The sequence below is a fragment of the Pseudochaenichthys georgianus genome, chromosome 6, assembly GCF_902827115.2.
Source record: "Pseudochaenichthys georgianus chromosome 6, fPseGeo1.2, whole genome shotgun sequence".
NCBI lineage: Eukaryota > Metazoa > Chordata > Actinopteri > Perciformes > Channichthyidae > Pseudochaenichthys > Pseudochaenichthys georgianus.
This window is the reverse complement of record NC_047508.1, coordinates 24,253,907-24,275,898: the sequence shown is the minus strand read 5'-3', so window position 1 is coordinate 24,275,898 and position 21,992 is coordinate 24,253,907. Positions and strand designations below refer to the sequence as shown.

Sequence of the window (21,992 nt, the reverse complement as noted above, 5' to 3'; positions counted from 1 at the left end):
TATTTCCTCCCCATTGTTTTTGGTCTTTTTCACCGTAGTGAGGACAGTCCCAGCTCCTTTATGGCCTGCAGGATCCATGGACACCTGTATGTTAACAAGGTGGCAGGGAACTTCCATGTTACCGTTGGAAAGTACGTATCGCCATAGCTAAAACGTAAAGTTGAAAACATTTAGCAGATGCTGACCTCTGACCTTTATGTTTCTGCACAGGTCCATCCCCCATCCCAGAGGCCACGCCCATCTCGCTGCACTCGTCAGCCATGACTGTAAGTTCACTATATTGATGCACACATGTCTTCTTTATGTCTGTTCACACACTGGGGGAAAACACAGATAATATTTACTGTGCATTAAAGTTGTAAAGCAGTTGTATTCACTTGTGTATGTATTCACGATGATGAAAACTGTTGTGTTTTGTCACAGCTTATAACTTCTCTCACCGGATCGACCACCTGTCCTTTGGAGAAGTGATTCCTGGGATCATCAGCCCTCTGGACGGCACAGAGAAAATCTCTCCTGAATGTGTGTTTGTATTGCCAAACATGATTCCATTATTAGCGTATGTAATGCTTTTACACTGAGCTAACAAATATTTGGGTTATTTTTTCCAGCCAACCACATGTTTCAGTACTTCCTCACCATTGTGCCCACCAAACTGAACACATACAAGATATCTGCGGACACTCATCAGTACTCAGTCACTGAGCGGGTAGGTTCACATTGTACACAGGTATATCTATTTGTGCAGTATGTATAAGTATGATGGACATGTATTTCTCCATGCTGTGCAGGAACGAGTGATAAACCATGCTGCAGGCAGCCATGGAGTCTCGGGGATCTTCATGAAATACGATATCAGCTCACTAATGGTCAAAGTCACGGAGCAGCACATGCCTCTCTGGCAGTTTCTTGTCAGACTCTGTGGCATCGTTGGAGGCATTTTCTCTACTACAGGTAAATCAACTCTCTCACTGGAACACATTGTAGCATGCTGGATGCAAACTTGTACACAGGCAGTGAATTCATTAATATTAAGGGCCTTAATTGTTATTAAAATGACTAAACTCCATATTGCCTATATTTAAAATTGATTGAAATATTTTCCAAACAGTCCCTGGACACAACCGCATTAAATTGCAATAGTTACATGAATTTGACCAAAAAATAAACAAGGCTTAATAAATGTTATCTGTGACTAATAATAAATAATTGTACTAAAAGCACCAAATGGCTGCCTAGAGGCAAGGAGTCAATCATAAAATGAGCAGCAGCAATTAAGTATTTATTTGATTTAATTTCATTATTTGATGTAGTATTTATAGTAGGGGCTAAATCAGTGGTTCTCAAACTTTTTTCAATAATGTACCCCCTTTGAAAAAAAAATTCAGCCAAGTACCCCCTGATCAGCGCAAAAAAAATTGTTAGGGAAAAAATGCCTATATAAAGAGGTACAGTGCTGCGCTGTACCATCAGTGTCTGATTTATTAAAACAACAACCTCGTAACTGAGAAACACCTAAATGCTACATTTCAAATGTTTACAATCCATCACTAAATTCATGGCAAACCAATTTTAACATCATGCAATAACACTGAGACGACATTAGTTGCATTGAACTGATCTTTTTAATAAGTTGTACTTACAATGTAGTGCGAAACATGGGCTTTCTGAGGATCTTTGTCATGCTGACAGGGAGGCAACTGCAGTTATTACACTTCGCGTTTTGAAATATGTGTAACTCTGTTAATATAAAACCACACTGCTCAAACTTCGTTACTTTTCCTAAAATTAGTATATATATTTATTTATTTTGGGGTGTGGGGAATGAAGAGAAAAAGATATATGAGCATGGGATTTTGACCCCTCGTATAAACATATGCATAATGCTATACTTTGCGGCCACACGCCGTTGCTAAGCAACGCATATTGTTTAGATCAGCTGCTGCTGACTGAGAACACGCAGCTCTGCATGATCACAGCTCCGTCCGCTGTGACGGACCGTTGAGCCGAGCAAAATACACTAAGAGTTAGACCTAACACTTAGCTATTTCATCTACTCTGGAACTAGCTAAACACGAGCCTGACGAGCTGTCAGGAGAGGGAGAGGAAAAGAGAGCAGCCCGTTTATTGTTCCCATTTTATTATCCAGAATTACTGTAAACTTTTGAAGAAAGTAGTTAATCTGTGTAGTGGCAATTTCTTATGTTACCTTATATGCTAAAACCAAATGCTTCTAAAAAGCATTGTCTAACACTACTGTAACATTTCCTGATATATGCTGTTTTCTCTGCATACTCTAATGAGGTTTATTATTCTCAAGCGCTTCAAGGCCACAGAGCTGATTTGGCAGACTATGTTGAAACTACTCCTCTTCACACAAAGTTTGAACTTCCATATTCTGATAACCGTTATACTTTCTACAGCTCAAGGACACCGGTGTCTAATAACAATATGAGACATCCGTGGGAAAGCATATTTCTGAGGCGTTCCGCCTAGCTACACAAAACTCTGTCTGCCCGCCCTATCTTGTATATAAGCTTTGCTATTCTGTGACTATGGCGCACACTCCTGCAGACTATCCTGCACTCTGTGAGACCTGTGCCTTCGAGGCGCCTCGAATAAAGAACAGAAAGACAACTCTGTTTGTTCACCAATTTATTGATTGATCATTCTAATTTTATATCTCCACAGTATTGACTAGGTCTAAGATTTCCAGAACATCTACTATTAGCAGTTTGTTTAAATGCATTAATTACGTTGTTTTTTTCATTAACATAAAATAAATCTCACCCCCTGCAGTACTCCAACGTACCCCTAGGGGTCCGCGTACCCCCATTTGAGAACCATTGGGCTAAATCATGATTAAGCTCCAGTGTGTTTCTGAAATAGGGGTCCTACAGAACAATGCAAGTTAGATCTAGGACTTCTCAAGCCATAACAAATACAATTTAAAAAGGATGTTTGAATTTTATTTTGAGATGCAACATTTAATTGAATCTTATGTCTTTTTATTGATTCATTGAATGGGCTCACAGCAGGCATCAATGCTGGTATGCTGCTTTAAAGAAGACATGGTACACTAAGTGCCTCTGGTTTATCAGGTACAGCAGGATTTAAGAATTTTACTTTATCCAATCTTGTACTCTAATCCAGTAAATCATCTTCTTAAAGCTGACTGTCAGTTTTCACAAAATGATTAAAGATAATGGGAGGAGATGATTCATGTATTGCCATTAACTGTCCCAAAGATGATGAAGTTTCTGGAGAGTTCCAAGTTTAAATTGCTGAGGAATAATTCTGCTTGTGAGGGTGGACAGTCACTCGTGAAAGACTTGAATTAAACGGGCGCCAAAAACACCCTTTTATAAATGATTAATAGATTAATGGTAGCACTTAAACATCATTTTGAAAAACCTTTGAAAAGTTCTTTTCACTTCAGCTAAACCCCCATTAGAAACTGTACATCTGATCTTCTTCTCTTCTGCAGGCATGCTCCATGGTGCGATAGGATTCTTGGTTGATGTTGTTTGCTGCCGTTTACAAATGGGAATATACAGAGATCTTAAGGTAAGCCAATTATTATTATTACATGACCTTTAACCCTGTAGACACCATTATTTCTCAACTGAAATGTTACTCTTTTTATGAAAATAACCTTATTTTACTGTGATCATTATGCATGTTTGTGTTCCCCTTCATCAGGACGCTCCTCTGGATGAGCAGCCAAACGGTGAAACCTTGATTCCTACAGAAAATGGCGTTCAGTCAGAAGAGACCCTATGACTCGGCTGCCCTCTGCTCACCATCTCTGCCTGACCCACTGAGCAGCGACCAGATGCTGGGGACATGTTTACAAGTTGTTTTATTATGGAATACGTCCCTGCTTTATTCAAAAATGTGTTGATCATTGTATAATTTCTTTATAGTTTTATTGGGTTGGTGCAAGTTTCAGACATGAGCCTGCGAGCCCTCAGACATCTGCCTGTGAGGGGTATCTCCTAATTATCTGTCATTTTCACTGCAAAGCTGCACAGCGATTCCAATACTAATTCTTTACATAATTATTGTGGACCGGACTTCATTAAATAGATGGTACCTGGTGTTCGAGCGCCATGGTTACACTCACACAGCTGTCTTCACTGATCTGTTCTCAGGGTAAGCTTGATAGATACATGCATTTTCCCCAGAATCAACACGAGTCTGATTCTTGGATGTAGTCTGGTGACCTTAGAAAACTCCCAGCATAGCTCTATTCAACATTTGATGACGAGAGGTGTAAGCAGCTACAATGAAGAAAGGAAACCTGTGTGAGTGTGCATGGCTACTAAATCGGTATGTGCGAAAAGAATACAAGGGTTTTAAATTGTTCCTGTGGGTAAATAATTGTTGGAAATATGAGACTGATTTGTTATATAATAAACACTTAAAACTTGATGTCAACCCATTATTTTTTAACATTGTTTCTAGTTTAGTCTCACCTAAGGCTTCTGTAATCAATCATTATTGTTCAGTATGTAAAATATCTGAAATCCGTCTTCAAATGTCTTGTCTATCCAAAAAATATTGGATTTAGATTGTAGGAAACATTCAAAAGCAGCATACCTCACATTTAAGATTTTGCTGATTAGTGGATTGCTGTTCTCACCATTAGGTCACAAGTAAAACAATCTCTACAAATAAATATTTTACACCATGTCAAGAGTTTATTTGACAGTATTTCAGAATATCTTTCAGTAAACAAGTTTTTAGTTTTTTAGCAAAATGTAATATATCAGTACTGTCGCATTTCATAAAAATAGTTGTTCACGTCTTTGAAACTACAGTATCAATGATACAGTAAACCATATTTGTAGGAATACAGCTGTACAAGGTGAATAATACACAATTAACACTACACAGTTATACTTGATCTCAATGGGGATTTATGAACGTGCCATCCTTCACAAGTTCCAATAAAGCAGTTTTTTGTTTTTGTATACAAAATCAATCACAGCAGGCAGGGGGACGGCCTGGACGGAGACAGAGGGCTAGATAAAATATTCTTTCATCTTTTCTGAAATGTGACATTTGTACATACAGTAAACACATTTCTACAGCCTAGTGGCATGCTTCTTGGTAACATGTTCATCACATGAAACACAGTTGTATTTAACTGTTCAGGTCTTTCGGGTGTCCCAGTCTGCAGGTGCATTGTCTTGCAAAAAGCAGGTGACCAGTTAGGCCTACACCAGTTTACCAGTACAGCTTGGATGTGCCATCGTGCTGCATTCAGGCGAATTGTCACAATGCATCGTGATTCTTTTTCTAAACTCATCTGGCCCTCCACTACTCCAAAGTTCTGGTGATACATTTTTAATGAGAGCAAACATCTTGTTGAGAGGAATGGATGATATCAGGAGAAATGCAGGAGGAGAGTGACTTCATCTTGGGTGTCTCCGTTCAATAGCAGCACGCCTCAGCTCTGCCAGGGTCTAAATGTTCCGATTGAACACCCGCTCCACAGATCATCTAACGTCTTGGGTTCAGATTCAACGAGCATTCTGAGTTTGTTTCCTTTACTTAATGGACAAATAAAGCTGGAATGAAACTGATGGAACAACAGAAACCACGACTCCAGAAGAGGATGTAATGCTACAGGCTACATTGTATCCCCTTTAACACCAGGGGACCAGGGCAATCATCAATATGATAAGAGTGCATCAAGTTAACTGTAAATATACTGCTGGGTGTTAAGTCAGAGGAAAACAGGCTCCACAACTCAACAGGTTGCTGATATGTGTGCATGGTCATTAACATCTGTTTTGCATTCAGTTCCCGACACAAATCACCACGGCAACAGCTCTGCATTAGTTTGAGTAAGGCACTCCGCCCCACCTCATATCCATCGGCCTCCTCTTCCCACACCGATGCCCCTCCCCCACAGTGATGTGGTACACTTAGCACAGTAAAAGGCATAGAAATGGGAAATATAGACTGGACAAAATTATACCGTTGAGCATTAAATGAATACAACACAGCTCATAGTTCGGCACAATGACTGCATGTTTGACTTGTGATCAAGTTGCGTACAGAACGCAGAACATTATTATGAGTTCTTACAAAGCAAAGTGTTTTCAGTCACGCAAAAGTTAAATTTCATGAGAAAAAAAGGATTTTCTTTTAGTCTCACGTGAGTAGCAACTGGTCAGCTCCACAGAGGTTATCCTCTCTATGCTTCAACTCTAAAAGACACGTGAGTCCTTGAATAAAGACATGGTGGTTTATATCCATGCACACTGGGTTTGGTGACTTGCACAGTCTTTGATATGTAGTAATAGACGAGGCCATGGAAATAGTGATCCTAAAATACTGTTCTGGTGTTTTTTTCTCTTTTCTTTACAATGTATCTAACTACAACACTGCCTCAAAAAACACCAACAGGTATGTTTCTGTGATTACCAAATGTACATATTTTTCACATCTTTACATTTACAGTATATGATATATTGGTAGGCATGTGAGATCTAACATATGTCGGGTTAACCAGGCTGTCCAGTGGGTCTGTGCCATGTCTTCCAGGAGTGTCAGTGTCACTGCCCCCCTCTGACAGATTTGTACTCTCACTCTTCTCGCACTGCAGAGAGAAAATGGAGCAAAGTAAATCTCTTGGATGTTCATATGTCTCTGTCCTGGAGGAACCTTGTTCCCTCTGAGGTTACGTTGCACTCACCAATCTGAGCCAGATACGGTCGAGCAGTTAAAGGTACGCGTCGAAAGCACAGAATCAGAGATTGTTGCTCCATCTGTGATCAGGACACTGTCGCATCTGAGGGTCCAAAATGCAGTAGTGTGTTTTCTTTATCGGTTTTATACTGTATGTTACAACAGCTGTGAAGTTCCTTTGTTTTTAAGGTGGTGGGTGTAATAATGATTTATTTGTAAGAACAAAAGAAAAAGAAAATATGATTTTTGAAGTGGATGAAGAAATAAAACAGGACAGAAAGAGAGGGTGAGGGGGATGTACTGCTGTTTCCTAGCCATCTGATGGGGAACTGAAAGAGGAGCCAGACAGTGTGATCCGGTCCGAACCAGCCAGATCATTCTACCTGCTCACTGTGGAGGTCCAGGACCTCAGGGTGCCGGGAAGTTTGTCAGAGCCAGGGACGTTCCAGGGCCCAGGGGAGGCCGCGGTGCTCCTCGCAGGATTATCCTCCATGGATGTGGAGGGGCAGCAGAGCCCACTGGCCTGCTCGTCTTCTCTGGGGAACAGACCTCTGGACACCAGCCTCTCCTGGAGGCTGACGTGTCCCTCTCTGCCACCGAGAGAGGCTCCATTAAGATTCACACTCACATAGGGGTCCCAGGGCCAGACAGTGCTCATGGCCTGTGTGTGCAGACCCTTCCTCTCACAGCAGGGGGAGCAAGTCTCCCTCTGCCTCTGCTCTCTTCTTTCAACAGACCTCCCCAGGACAGCTTTGGGAGGCAAAGCCCGAGGCTGTCTGTCACAGTCCATCTCTCCAGACCCTTGAGGGGCTCCCTGCCCCCTGATGATGCACTTCTGCTGGGTGGACCTGCCACCTGTAGCCCCTCTCATGGAGCTGTGGTCTGTCAGGTGTGGAGCTTTGTCTGCCATGCACACTGTGGCCTCTAGAGGGAGCTGATGAGGGGAGTCTGGGGCTGAGGCTGGATGGGATGAGAGCAATGGATTCGGGTAGGGTTCGAGGGTCACTTCCTGCAGGGCAGAGTGGGCTGTAGAAAAGGAATCCCAGGGGCCGTCACAGTCTGTCAGGGAACACGAAAACACTCTCAGGTTGACTGAGGTAAAAGCAGAGTGGCACAAAGCTGCATGCACATGCACACAGAGAGAATAAGAAGAGGACAAAAGAAGAGAGAACAAAGATGTACACAATAATAAAATCAAACATCTAATTCTTATATAATATTAGGCAAATTGCATGCAAATGTGTGTGAGGAGCACACACCTGACCATGTAGGCCTCTACACCTAAATGGTAATCTACCACAACAGACATGTGGGGCAGGATTCATTCAGTGCTTGAAAACAATGAGCATGTTTGTAGTTGTGTGACAGACTGATCCTGAGCAGATTGATTTCACACTGTTTCACACACTTCACAGCCCTCTTCAGGATGATACAATTTCATCTGGAGGGTCACTTCAAACCATATTGCTCTCTTACTGCAACACGCAGAAGCCACCGCAGACAAACACACATCAATTCACACGCCTGCCATTTTCCCATGCATTAACTCATGACCATACATACACGCATGCCAAGAGCACAGCTACACTGAACACAGATTAATCAGTATGGAGAGACGTGCAGTTTTCCACAAACCGTGTCTTTAGAGTGTCCCATTAGGAAGAAATAGGGGGAGCTTAGTGTTTCACCTTTCATGCACATGGAGAGGTTGGAAGGTACCATTCCTGAGGGAAGGCAAGTAAGAGCCTATACCAATCATTAGATTTAAAGCAGAGGGGTTACAACACACGAGGGCTAAAGGGAAGGGTGTTATTCTAATATAAGGACAAAGTAGTTTTTCACATAAAGACAAGTTTAAATACAGAGCAAAAGACTGCAGAGCCAGGAGTAAAAGGCAGAAAGATATAAATGTTAAAATGTTAAAACATGTAGCATTCTTGTTGAGCCTCAAACAATGAATCTCTAGTATAAAGGTTAGAAAGTGATCAGGTCAGAGACTAAGGAGAGTGAAAAGAGGTTAGACACTTAATTTGTTCCAGGGTTACCTACCATAATCTGGCACCTGCCCTGAGCCGCGCTTCAGCAGCAGCCTGACCCGCCGGCCCCCCGCCTTGATGAGTTCAATGGCGCGGGCGTGAGTCATGTCCCGAGTGCTGTCCCCGTTAATCTCAATGATCTGATCCCCTACCTGGAGGACACACAGAGCGGAGGGTCGATTTCTGTCAGCTTGTGTTTGTCTACAGAAAGTAGACTTATCAACCGTGGGTGTGGAGCTCCACTGAGCAGCTGCTGCTTTGTTCAAGTGAACCTCAAATGGAGTTTTTAAGGGTGAGCTGAGTTCATGTGCACATAGACTTACTCAGTGTCACGCTTTCCTAACTATGAGCTAATTCTGCCCCAAGCAGGGCACACAGTCAATTAAAGATTTGTATTGGTAAAAGGAGTGAAAGATAATAACCATGTTGCAAAGAGCAACAGCAGGGACGGTCTTCCTTTGAAATGCTAAACTATGAGCTTTTACATTTCAAAACAGCTTAAATTCTTTGAGATGAATAAATCACAGACAAGCATGTTGTGATATGTGTATATTTTTGATGAACGTTAAGATGGTCAAACTGACATATTGCTGCTTCTCAGTGTACATCTGTGACTCAAACAAACAACAAGAGCTGTTCAACTTTGTCGTCTCACCCTCATCCTTCCATTACGTATGGCGGGACCATCTTCAGCAAGGCGCAACACAAACAGGTCCATCTTGTACTCTCGGCCCCCGCGGATACTGAAGCCAAAACCCTTTGTACTTTTCTCCAGCTCCACCGTAAAGTAATCATAGTCCTACAGAAAAAACACGTAGAGAACTTTTAACAAACCCACCGCAAATAACAGTGTATGACCATTATAGCGAAAACCAACTCCACAGTGTGGTGGCTAACTGTACAACTCAGTCTCATCTCAAGTGAATGGATCCTGGTCTGGGTTTACCTGGGGTCTGAAGTCAGGAGGCAGCCCCAGAGGAAACTGTGCAGCTGCAGGGTGCTGTCTGAAGTCCAGCATGCCAGGCGGGTGTCTGTAGTCCAGCGTCGGCGGCTGGCGGTAATCAGAGACCGGCGGGTGACGGTAGTCTACTGGAGGTTGCCTGTAATCAGTGAATGGAGGATGGCGGTAGTCAGGTTTGACATCCTGTCTGGCTTTTACCTCTGACCTGTGAGAGAAAGCAACAACATCAAAGGAAAAGTTTGTGGCTTAATCGACAGAATATTGTTTTAAGAATTAAAGGGACAGTTTAAACAAAATTAGAATATATATATATTTTTTTATTACTAGAATTCTGCTTTCTTTTGAGAAAAAAAAGAAGGAACATTGCAAAATGAAGATAAGATAAACATTTGTTGATTCATGTAGGGAAATTAAACAGCAATGTTTCTTCCAAGAGATCATGACCCGGTTACTCAAGATAATCCACAGGCCTTCTGAGCAGTTTCAAGTAGGAACTACTTTCTTCTTGCAAGCTACATCCACCAACCATATCAGCGCACAAAATAAAATATGAATGACTCAACTCATGGACTTATTAGAAGTATTTTTTGGACTGCACAAAACCTCACATATCCATGTGTGTCTTCTCCTGAATGAATAGACAGTGTTGCTAACCATGAAGGTTAATGTCAAGACACCTTTTAGCTAAGTTTGCTGCATAAGTGTTTGCAGCTAAGGTGGCTGAATACCAACATGATGGAGATATCGCTCTCCGTTATGGAACTTTATCAAGCTCTTACTATTAAAGTGGGAATACATCCACAGCTCTGGGAGTGCTGCTCTTGATCCGAGTGTCACATGCACACACGCCTATCCATGCACACACTCACACTCTATAGTTTTGACATGAGAAAGGGCCTGATCGCTGGGTTCCTGCATTATAGAAGAGATACCTTGAAGTAAATTATTCAATGCCACTGTAGAAGTGGTGTAATGCAACAGAGACGAAACCAGCTTGACAGTCTGACTGAGAAAAAGGTTTTCTCCTGAAATGACTGGCATGCAAGGAGAGGATGGCACACACGCACCTATATACAGTGTGTATGTATAGTTGAAGTAGCTTTGGGTCACTGGAGTCAGAATCTCCTTGTTGTGAGTCCTTCATCGTTCAGGATGTTTTTATCGTAAGAGAAATTACCTGCTCAACAGATGTCTGATGGCTAAGATTTTAATTGTGGTAAAATATAAAGTTAAAACCGACTTAAATGAAAAATGTTAATTGTAAAAAGGTGTAAGAAAAGGTATGAAAAGTCAGTTTCTGACAGCTTAAGGCATAAAACTAAAACGCTGACGGGTACACAAAAGGGAGGCGACCAAGTCAAACGAACAGTAACCCTGTTTTTGTACACATGTTGTAACGGAAATGTTACATATAATACCTCAAATGAATCTACAAACTAGAACAGCCGTCTTACCTGCCGTCGTGGAGGTAGAGCGGCGGCGGGGGGCCGGAGGGCTGGCTGACCGGGCTCTGCTGGGATCCAGCCGGCTGGGAGGCTGCTGGTGCGGGGGGGCCACTCACGGTTTGTCCGGGCTGAGCTGGTGTCTGGCCGGGCTGGGGGCTTCCTGGGCCGGGCTGGGCTACAGGGTTGGGCTGGGTCTGGGCGCTGTGTTTCTGGGTCATGGGGCTCTGCTTCTCCGAGCCGGGGCCAGAATGGGCTCCTGTGATGGAGATGAGACAAGATTTGTTCTGTTAAAGTTTTGAGGAGAGTAAAAAAACTCATTTGACAAAGGACATGTGCTCAGGATTCAGAAGACTGCAGAACTTTCAGAATTTTCTGAAATGTATTTGAGAAAACTACTGAATTATCTTCTGTATAACCTGAAAGGGCCTTACAACTTTTTGGCTTGTCTTATTGCTAAAATCAGAACAGACAACCCTTTGGTTCTGGATTATGTTCAAGTGTCACCATAAACAAAACACTTAGAGAAAGCTCCTTCCTGACATTGTGCTCCTTTCAGGATTACAGTGAACCTGCCTAAGAAGATACATTTTGTCTGTCATTTGCAGTTTTCTTCTATAAAGGGGAAACCAAAACAAGCTGCCACATAAAACTGAAGTCACAGTATTTGTTTTCATGTCACACACAGACACTCACCCTCTTCTGGTATGATGTGCAGCGTGACAGTAAGCCCAGCATCTTTAATGAGCTTCACAATGTCTGCGTGCGGCATGCTGATGATGGACTGTCCGTTCACCGCCAGGATCCGGTCGCCCACCTTCAGCTTCCCACATCGATCCGCAGGGCTGCCCTCGATGATGCGGCCTATTTTATGGGGCACCGCTGGAAAGAGGCATAACAAGGTGGTTGTTAATGGCTATTTGGAAGAAACATTTCAAAACAGCACTAATAAAAAAGCTATTTTGAAGTGGAGAGAATAACATGGATTGTGTTACAACAAGAGCCTCGCCTGGCATTAAAAAGTTTCAATCATTACATTTTGAAATGTTGTTAATCCAGATAAAGCAATGCCACTAAACAGAAACATTTACATTGTTTAAATCTGCTATGAAACGTACCTTTAAAGATCTTAATCACTGTTTTAGGGCAATATCATCTTCACAAAACATGTTTTCGTGTTTCATGTTTTTTTAGAGATAGAAAAATTGAAGAAAACTGAACATTTCCACTTAAGTATAAAACCTTTCTAGTCCCAGAAGCAGAGAAGAGCCTAAAGGTCCTGTCACACTGTCCCGAAATTGACACCCGATGGACACACGATAAAGGAAATGTTCAAATTCGGCTGTGATCGTAGCAACATCGGGCCATTCGTGAGGGCATCTAAGCCATCGTATGACCGCCGGTGGAGTTTCTCAGGCTCCGGCGGCAACTTCGTGAGCGGCAACTTCGTAAGGCACTCGTGAGGGCATCTTGTCAAATTGTGTCATCTTCGTGTTATCATCGGTGCATTCACCCTCACTCTGATCGGGGCGAATGCCCGATGGCACCGAGGATAACAAGATGCCCTCACGATGGCCTTACGAAGGGCAAAATTGACACACGAATTCAACACGAAAATGAACCTTCGCAAGGTCCTTCGGCAATTTTTTGGCATGCCAAAGATTTTGCCTCCGCTCACGAAGTTGCTGCCGGAGCCTGAGAAACTCCGCCAGCGGTCATACGATGGCTTAAGATGCCCTCACGAATGGCCAGATGTTGCTACGATCACAGCCGAATTTGAACATTTCCTTTATCGTGTGTCCATCTGGTTGTTTTATTGCACAACAAAATCATGTTTATGTAAATAACCCAATTTGTGTTCTGTGAAACTAAAAAGGATATAATATATTATTTTGAAGGACAGTTGACAGGAAGTTGTTGTTGCTATGGAAACAACATTACGGAGAAAACGTAATATTTTCTACATATAAAGACGGAGAAAGTAAAGAACAAAGTCTGAAGATATCAGTACAGTATCATAGTACTGTAACATAATTGTTTTTGGTACTTTCATTGCAGTTGTACGTCTTAAATGTAATGTAAATGTTGCCTTCGTGTGTGGTTCGGGGCCATCTTCGGGACAGTGTGACAGGGGCTTAAGGGACTGGTGAACATGCACATTTACACCCTGAACTAATGTTTGATATTATAATGACTACTGTGAACTAAATACACCATAATAATGTTCAATTATAAATTATTCAGCGTGCAATGAGACTGGTTCAAGAATCCCATCTTCTGTTAAAAGATACCACCTCTCTTTAGTGTAACCATACAGTATGTTTAAAAGGCAAAACTTAAGACTTTTAAATACTCTTTCGACCCCAGCCAATAAAAGTTATGAAGCTTTTGGAAGGTATGAGTAAAACCACTGCAGCAAACTGATTGGTAAGGGGCATGAAGCCCACTGGTTATTAGTGGATCAGATAAGATGGATATTATACTTCTGACCCTGTTTTTGAGGGAAAATGCAGTGCAAACACAACGGGCCTTGTCTGGTAAAAATGTAATAGTTTATAAACCATTTAAATATGTTTTAATGATATTATACTTGGATTGAGACAGTAGCAAAACCTCATAAACAGTCACCAGCCTCAGGATTCTAAGTTGTCTGGATTTATAAAATCACCATTGGCCCTCAGTAACAGCCTTAAGTCTCCAGAAAGAAACCACTCACTGATGACGGAGGCGTTCTCCGGTCTGTTTAGGGAGCTGATGATGACGAAGCCGAAGCCCTCGTTCTCCTTGCGGTGAATAACCACATCACTGGTTTGCAGGGCGGATCCCTCTGGAGGAGAGGTGGCAGCTGGGACGGCTAAAGCTGGAGGGCCCGAAGCTGAGGCTGCGTCGCTTCGTGGAGAGCTGTGTTGGGTCGACACAGAGCCGGGGCTGCGGCCGTTCACAGGACACAGCTCACCTGGAGGAGTCAAGGCAACAGCTACCATGAAACATGATCAATTTGCTCTCGATGGCTGTTACTTTATTAAAGCTTTTTAATATAAAGCAGCCCAAGATGTAACTGCTGGAGACATTCCAGCTCTGCAGAATATATTGCATGCAACCGTGCCAAAGCCAAATTTAGCCTTGACATTTTGTATGTACTATGAAGTTTATACTGCACTGAAGGATCAGACACTCTGTGGGTTTCCTGCTCTGTTAACCGACCTCCTTATCTTTGTGTGGTTGGTCAAAACGCTAACTTTTTTTACAAAACAGGCTCATATGATGGGAAAATATAGAAGTTTATGCGAATGTTTTTTAGGGCTCTACCTACCCCACAACCGGGTTGCCCCCTTCGGAGTCTGACTGAAGATTTTGCACTTGGCTTGATATGTATATACTGAAGGATCAGACACTCTGTGGGTTTCCTGCTCTGTTAACCGACCGCCACGTAGGTGGCGCGGCACTGCTGCGACCCGGGCTCCTGTCGGAGTTTTTTGAACTGCAGGACAGAGTCCAGAACAAATGTCCTTACGGGGACAATAAAGTATATCGTATCGAATCGTATGTATGATCTACTACCACAGAAAAGATGTGTGGGTGAGAAGTACACACTGATCTTGCACACAGATTGTCAGCATGTGTGTTCTGTACAAGTTCTCTTTTTTTAATTTGGTGCCAGTGAAATCTCCAGCATGTTATCCAAGTCTCGGTTAAGTGTGAAATAAACAAACAAAACAAAAAGATAAAACATGTCCTCACCAGGCATTTGCACTCTCCTTCTCACAGTCAAGCTGACTTGACCGTTGCGAGCGGCTGCGTGCATCAAGTCTATAACGTATTTGTGTGGTTTCCCAGCAACCACATTTTTATCCACAGAAATGAGCTCATCCCCAGGTCGCAGCCGCCCATCGCGCTCAGCGGGAGTGTTCTCTATGATAGCGCCAATAACAATCTGTTCAAAGACAATCAATATTAGCAGCATAGATGAAGGTGAAGAGAATGGAACACAGTGGAATCACTCAGTAATTGCTTTATCCAGGCTGGATCTAGTTTTATATCATGGTAACATCTTTCCACCTTGCTTTTATTCTCCTTCTACATTTTTTAAGGATCATAGTTATATCTCTCACAGGCTCCACCCTCTACTGAACTCTATGGGTACTACCTTATCATGCGAGCATTCACCTACTGAGAATTAGTAGCCGGCCCCGGGGCCGGCTACTAGACGTTTGAAGAAGAAAGAGTTATCATACCTCCATGGAGTCGCCACTTCAAGAGACCCGGGCCTGTCCTTCGTGCCCAGGCTTAAATGGCGGGTGCCGATCCCCACCACCTCTGCTTCGAGTGTTTGGGGGACCAGGTTATGGCCGAGGCGGTGCCATTCACGTTGGCCATACCAGCGGGGCGGATGGCTCCGTTTACCTTTGTCGGGTCACGCTGCATGGCACTTTCCAAAGGACTGGGTTGATCTCCTGGGAGCCTCCGTGTTTACGGAAGGGTTCTTTGGATCGATCTCCTTGGTCACGTGGGTGAGGAGTAGTCGCAGCGTAGCTGCTTCTTGCTCATCCCTAGAGGTAGGAACACTGTCCCACACTCCCCACCCCGCTGTAAACTCCAGTATAGGAGCCAGCAGGTGGGCGTGTGCACGTGAGTGGAATAAACCGAAGTGCTGTCAAAGCACTGCGCGTTCAAGAGACGCTATTGCGCGGGCTGTTGTCAGAAAACACACCTTGCCTGGCAGTGGCGGACTGGCCATCGGGACGTTCGGGACAAATCCCGATGGGCCGGTACTGAAGTGGGCCGGTCGGACGATGTGGGCCGGTCGGATAAGTCATTAGCACCCCCCTAGTTTTATGGGGAATGGAAGCCCAACTGTGTACTGGCAGAGTGGGTGGACGGGGCACTGAGACTGGGTTACTCACTCCAGTTTTGCAGCATCCCTCCTCCATTCAGGGACATAAGGTGGTGTGTGTGTGTGTGTGGGAAAAATGCATTCAGTAAAAACGATTGCATTTATCCCAGAGTAAGAGTCATCTCTCTCCACAATTCCGCTTTTTCCTATAATGTCTCGTTGAGATCGGCAAGGCCGTTTTCATACGATGTTAATTGGGCACCCATTATGAGACACAATTCCCCACTCGCCGCCCCAGTTGTAACTCCAGTATAGGAGGCAGCCAGTGGGCGTGCGCATGTGAGTGTGATTAACCGCAGGAAGTGCTGTCAAAGCGCTGTGCGTTCAGGGACCTCCGGGCTATTCAGTTGGGGGGCTTTAATCTTCCACCCCATAGTGGGGCGAGGGAGGCTAAATTACACCTCCTCTGCCCGGTGCGTGCGCTAGCGTGTTATGTGCACGGCTGCCCTTAGACACACTGAACAGCTGTTTGTGTGCTTCGGGGGCGGGGTGATCGGGAAAGCCCTGTCCAAGAAACGCCTGGCAGGCTGGCTCTGCGAGTGCATTGCACGTGCCTACGGACAGGCGGGGAGAGCCTTCCGCATGGGGGTCCGTGTCCACTCTACACGAGCTATGGCTGTGTCAACAGTCTTATTTAACGGCGTGAGTGTGGAGGACATATGCACGTTCATAAAGTTGTATCTCTTGGACATGTCTGGCTCCTTTTCATCGTCTGTGCTTGCTGGGGCAACGCAGGACTGGTGAGGAGGGAGGGGGGCTGTGGGTCAGTGGGCATCTGACCCCCTCCCCGGGCGTAATGTGTTTATGTTTTTGACGTGACACGCACTGGGCCCATAGGGGCTGGAGGTGGAGTCCTCCACGTCATAGCACACCTCCGCGGGGTAAGTGCGTCAGGGTGTGCTCTGTCAGCCGCAGCCCCAATTTTTTTCTCCACGGTTACGAGCAGCGGCTGCTAACCAGAAAGCCGGTCAGAGACAGTGAGATGGAAAAGTGTTGTTGTGGGACGACAGCGCGTGTATACATCGGGGCTCCGCCCACTGTACCCATAGAGTCCAGCAGAGGGCGGAGCCTGTGAGAGATATAATGAGGGTTTACGTATTATAACCCTTGTTAAATAAACACAAGCGGAGCCCTCTACTCAGAGGCCCTGTCTGTCCTATGCTGCTCGCTGAAGAGAAGTGTAGGATGACGGGAACGGGAGGCGTGGCCGCCTTATATACGGTGGGCTTGTGCATGCATTCAGGTAGGCCCGCCCCGGGGCCGGCTACGTCTATAGAATTTTCAGTAGGTGAATGCTCGCATGATAAGGTAGTACCCATAGAGTCTAGTAGAGGGCTCCACCTGTGTTTATACAACAAGGGTTACCATACGTAACCCCTCGTTTTCATGCTGTTTCACACTTGGACATTAAATGCGGTGTTTCAGTATGGGAGGCAATGAGCAGTTAGGATAATGTGAGCCCTTGTGTGTAAATGTGTGTGCAGCGTATGTTAGTTAAATGTGTGTAGCTGGATGAAGAGTGAGATGAGGTTAGGTGCAGGTAAGGTGTTGGTGTGTAGGAGGTTAAATATGTGTGTGGTCCAGCCCGTCCCATACGAGCCTTGTCACGGGCGTCCGGACTCACAGCCTGCACGGCCTCGTCTCCCCCCAGGATGCGGAAGCCAAACCCGGTCTTCTCCCTCAGCAGGTGCACCTCCACCTCCTCATACTCTGGACCTGAGACACACGTGAAGACATTAAAGGTGGACTCTGTCATTGAATTAAAATCACCATATGCATATGCAGGTCTCCCTTGAAAAAGAGATCGTTGATCTCAATGGGATTTTCACCTGGTTAAATAAAGGCTACAATATTATCCACAATTCACAGCAACATAATGCTCCATCGTTCATGAGAGTACCGTACTCACGTCGGCTCTCGTAGATGGCCCTCGACTTCTCGTAGAGGTCGTAGGGATCCGGTTTGTTAAGATCGAAGCCCTCGGTGGAGTCCGGCACAGACGTGCGGTGCTGGGGCTGGTTTGGGAACGGCGTGCTGGGCTGCAGACCCGGGCCGGACAGGTTGGCTTGGGGGCTGCCATGTGGGTCCCACTGGTCAGGCAACTAGGAGACAGCAACATCAGAAGCATCAACAACAGATGTTTCATTCTTATTTTAGGAACCCATTGCAGGCAGCAAATGTTCTGTTTGCCATTTCTTGGTCTTGAAACGATTTGCCTGACTGTTTGGTAATTTAGTGTGAAGTGCATTCTGCACAGGTGTAAGGAAAAGAGCAAACAGGTGGGAGGTTCATTAAAATCAAACAGCACAAAGCAATTTGATGATATTTTGGTGAAAAAAGATTAAGAACCACATCTATTACTTGCACAATGTCAATCTGCTGCTGATCTGATTTAGTCAACAAGAGCAAACAAAGCATTTCATAAAATGTGCAGCAATAACAGAATAACATTCAAAATGTAAACTATTATCTTGAATACAAATATGCATTTGGTTTGTTACGAAACATTTGACTGTGGGATAAAAAGTTACATGTCTTTCTATTGGCCTCTTATTGATTGATTGATTTCATTTTCTAAAAAGGTGTATGTGGGCAACTAGTCCACTCATGACGGTCACCCAATGCTGGAACAGCCGACGTGTTACTGCACCAAGCAGGAAGAGAAAACAACATACAGCTGAAAACGATATGCGTACAACACTGACCTGCACAGTTCTTATATAAATACAAGATATAAGATGTAATATTAGATGTAATATCGCATATGTGTAGAAAAACAACAGCGCAGCAATTATATACAGCAGCAGCTGTTGTGCAAATAAGACGAATAGGAATTCAAAGTGCAACTAAAGTCTGGTAACTGCGGTAAACCAATTATATCAGCTTTCAAGAAAACTGCAGTCTGGTACAATTAAGTACTGAAACAGAAATTTGACAAATAAGGGCTTCATGTTCACAGTGATTAATTAGCTCGATGGAGGTTTGCAAATGATAAGAAAATGCATATCAGTGAAGACTATGTGCAGGGAACAATGTCTGGTAACCTTGATGAAGGAAGATGATCATCAAACTTAATAAAATAATAAACTAAATATACATGTAATACTTAAAATAGGAAATGTATTTGTAAGTGTACCTTTTATGATTTATATTTAGTTAAGAGTTATGGCTACTGATTAGCTTGTTTGGCCTGGGGGCAGATATAACAAATTAAAATCAATATTCACAATTTGAATGAGACCAGATTCAGAATGTCTTAGTATTCTGTGTATCACCAACAATGAGAGCTGATTATGTAAGCAGCAGCAGCAGCAGCAGCAGCAGCAGCAGCAGCAGCAGCAGCAGCAGCAGCAGCAGCAGCAGCAGTTTAAGTTTACTTCTAACAGAGCTTTCCCCCAGCTGGTGAGGTGTGAGATCTGATGTGATCAAACCAATAAGCAGGTCACGACAGGCTGGCTCATTTCACAAAGAGGCAAAAGCCAAACACCTCTGAGGCAACACACCGCAATGACAAAAGCTGATCCCACACGCTTCAATCTCCCCTCCCTGCTTCAACAAACAAATCTGGTTCAGACGAACATTTCCCCCCCGCCTCTCTTTTTTCTCTCAGTTGAAAACACACACAGAAACAAGCAGAAGCATTTGGTTCAAATATAATACCTGTTTGGAGGCCTTCCACGGAGAGATGTGGCCTGAGGAAGAAAGAGAACACACAGTTTACAGAGAGCAGACTCGGATAATCTGTTTCATACGAAACAACAAAACTACAGACAATTACAACTATACAGACAGAAAACAACTATAATGCAACCTATGTGCAAATGTTTTATTCTTGAGATATTGGAAACAAGTTGTAAATCCTCTCCTCTTAACAGTTTACTTATTTCAAATTCCTCTGTTTTGACTTTAACTCTTGTTAAAATGAGTTTGGCTGTTGCGTTTACTTTCAACATAATTACATCATTGGCTGCAGGCATAAGCATGGCCCCCCTCCCCCCAACACACACACACACACACACACACACACACACACACACACACACACACACACACACACACACACACACACACACACACACACACACACACACACACACACACACACACACACACACACACTTTCTCAGCGAGTCATATTTTATCTGCATATAGGAAGCAGGGAGCACTTAACATCACAACAATCTCATCTACACAGCTCCCCTGTGACTCCGCTGAATCAAAGACGTACAGCAGTTATGCTGCTCAGCCCCAAATACATACATTTACACATGGGGCTGATCACATACAAGTGCTGCTTTGTATAAACATGCAATTGGAATCTTCATACATGTAGAGAGGATACATTAACACACTCATGAAGCACACTAGATTCCTTCAGCTTCCCTGATGAATGCTTTAACAGACGTGGGCGCTTGTAAAACATTCTTTAGAGAAGCCTCAAATATTAAATATTTATTCAGTTTATGAGATTTCCGGAGAAATGTCAGAGAGCACTGGACGAAATGTATTTATGGAATGACTCTCCAACTACTTTCAGATGTGTGAGATGAAGGCCAGCGCACTTTGCTGCAGAATGGCAGAACTTCAAAATCAGCGAGCGAAGAGAGATTTGAGGAAAATGGTATGCATTGGATTCCTGCCAGTCCGTATGAAGACTAAATGAACATTTACATTTATTTGTAACTTTCCTTACACTTTTATCAGATATATTTCCCTACCCAAACCCATATCTATTCGCACAAGCATAATTTCCGCTTGGACATTTTTTGCTTTAAAAAGAACTAACTTCCCTGCTGTGTCTTAGAGAAGGCCAAAGGATGAAAGAACATGAGGAAAAGGGAGATAGAAACCCTCCCTGTTCATGATTGCATAAGGTAAACATGAATGGAGGTTTGAGGAGAACTGTCCGTGGTGCTGAAGCGCTTCAGTATGGCGGCAGCCGCAGTGGGAAAGCTCTGCGGGGGTCTAGGACTAATAACCACGTCCTGCAGGGAATACCAGCCTTCAGGGAAGCCTTTAAGGAATTCTAATAGCTTAATCTCAGGAAACTTGCCTTTATGACCCACTGAGGGAAATAAGTATGAGCTACAAGGCAATTGTTCACTCATATTAAAAACGAGAGTCATAGGCACAATGGCCTTTAAGCTTAATTTAAATGCTAATACAACTCAATGGCATATGTGCTGGATGTGTGGTGTACTCCTATGAATGCTGATGAATTGCAAAGGCCTGATTGGTGGAGAGGCAGCACGTGGACTCTCTCTGGAGTCAGTGGTCAGACAGTCTGGCAGGCCGGCCTCACAGACTAGCCTGCTGAGTCCTGGATGGCTTTCAGATCTGGCTGATTGGCTTGTGCAGCGTGACACCTTTTTTTCACAGCCATGATCTGCATCCTCATTGGTGCAGCACAATGTCTGTAGTCTGTGGTTGGCTACGCTTCAAACTGGGATGTCAGGGGACAGAGCTGTGAACACGACCACAGCTCAGTGGAAGTCTGGCAGAAAGCCCACACTACAGCAGACAGACACACAGACAAACACAAATACAAACACACTCACACACACGCTCACACATGCAAGTCTAACACCCTGTCTGTTGAGCACAAAGCACTGATGCTCTCCCATGAACACATGCGAGCGAGCTTAATTTCACTGATGTTCTGCACTGAAATCATACATCTGTGAACACAAACATGCTTAAACGTTCCTGACATTTTGCTCATCTGAGTCACTGTAAAGGACCTTGTCCTCTTGTTCACCCTGCAATGAGGAGAGCGACACACACAGAGCCAGAGAGGCTCCCGGTGTGTCAGCCTGATAGTCCCTGTGGGGCTGTTTCCTTTGAGTTGTTTGATAGAAACTGGTGAGGTTGGAGGGTATGGCAGCTTTGGGGGAAGGACGTCGTTTGGCAAATTCAGCTCAGCACTTTGCAAGCTGTGTGTACATTTGAGTACAAAT

General features: G+C 43.9%; 2 protein-coding genes across 7 annotated transcripts in view; one reads left to right on the top strand and one right to left on the bottom strand.

The window, feature by feature from the left end:
* ergic2 (ERGIC and golgi 2) overlaps positions 1–4,434 on the top strand; it is a 10,653-nt gene extending 6,219 nt beyond the window's left edge. The window contains exons 7-13 of the mRNA XM_034085912.2: positions 39–131; positions 211–266; positions 424–522; positions 612–709; positions 792–954; positions 3,488–3,567; positions 3,703–4,434. Coding sequence (XP_033941803.1) covers positions 39–131; positions 211–266; positions 424–522; positions 612–709; positions 792–954; positions 3,488–3,567; positions 3,703–3,783 — 670 coding nt within the window. The 3' untranslated portion in view covers positions 3,784–4,434. The remainder of the gene's footprint in view (positions 1–38; positions 132–210; positions 267–423; positions 523–611; positions 710–791; positions 955–3,487; positions 3,568–3,702) is intronic.
* Positions 4,435–4,696: 262 nt separating this feature from the next.
* The window catches only part of magi2b (membrane associated guanylate kinase, WW and PDZ domain containing 2b), a 105,263-nt gene continuing 87,967 nt past the window's right edge, over positions 4,697–21,992 (bottom strand). For 2 of the 6 annotated variants that reach the window (XM_034085155.1, XM_034085157.2), the window contains exons 12-22: positions 19,696–19,727; positions 17,945–18,137; positions 17,636–17,751; positions 14,883–15,075; positions 13,858–14,097; positions 11,838–12,023; positions 11,154–11,400; positions 9,685–9,904; positions 9,394–9,537; positions 8,752–8,890; positions 4,697–7,761 (exon numbers count right to left, since the gene is read on the bottom strand). In XM_034085155.1, coding sequence (XP_033941046.1) covers positions 7,082–7,761; positions 8,752–8,890; positions 9,394–9,537; positions 9,685–9,904; positions 11,154–11,400; positions 11,838–12,023; positions 13,858–14,097; positions 14,883–15,075; positions 17,636–17,751; positions 17,945–18,137; positions 19,696–19,727 — 2,390 coding nt within the window. In that variant the 3' untranslated portion in view covers positions 4,697–7,081. Of the gene's footprint in view, positions 7,762–8,337; positions 8,427–8,751; positions 8,891–9,393; positions 9,538–9,684; positions 9,905–11,153; positions 11,401–11,837; positions 12,024–13,857; positions 14,098–14,882; positions 15,076–17,635; positions 17,752–17,944; positions 18,138–19,695; positions 19,728–21,992 lie in introns of all 6 variants that reach the window. The other 4 variants (XM_071203486.1, XM_034085158.2, XM_034085159.2 and 1 more) reach the window with 4 other exon arrangements.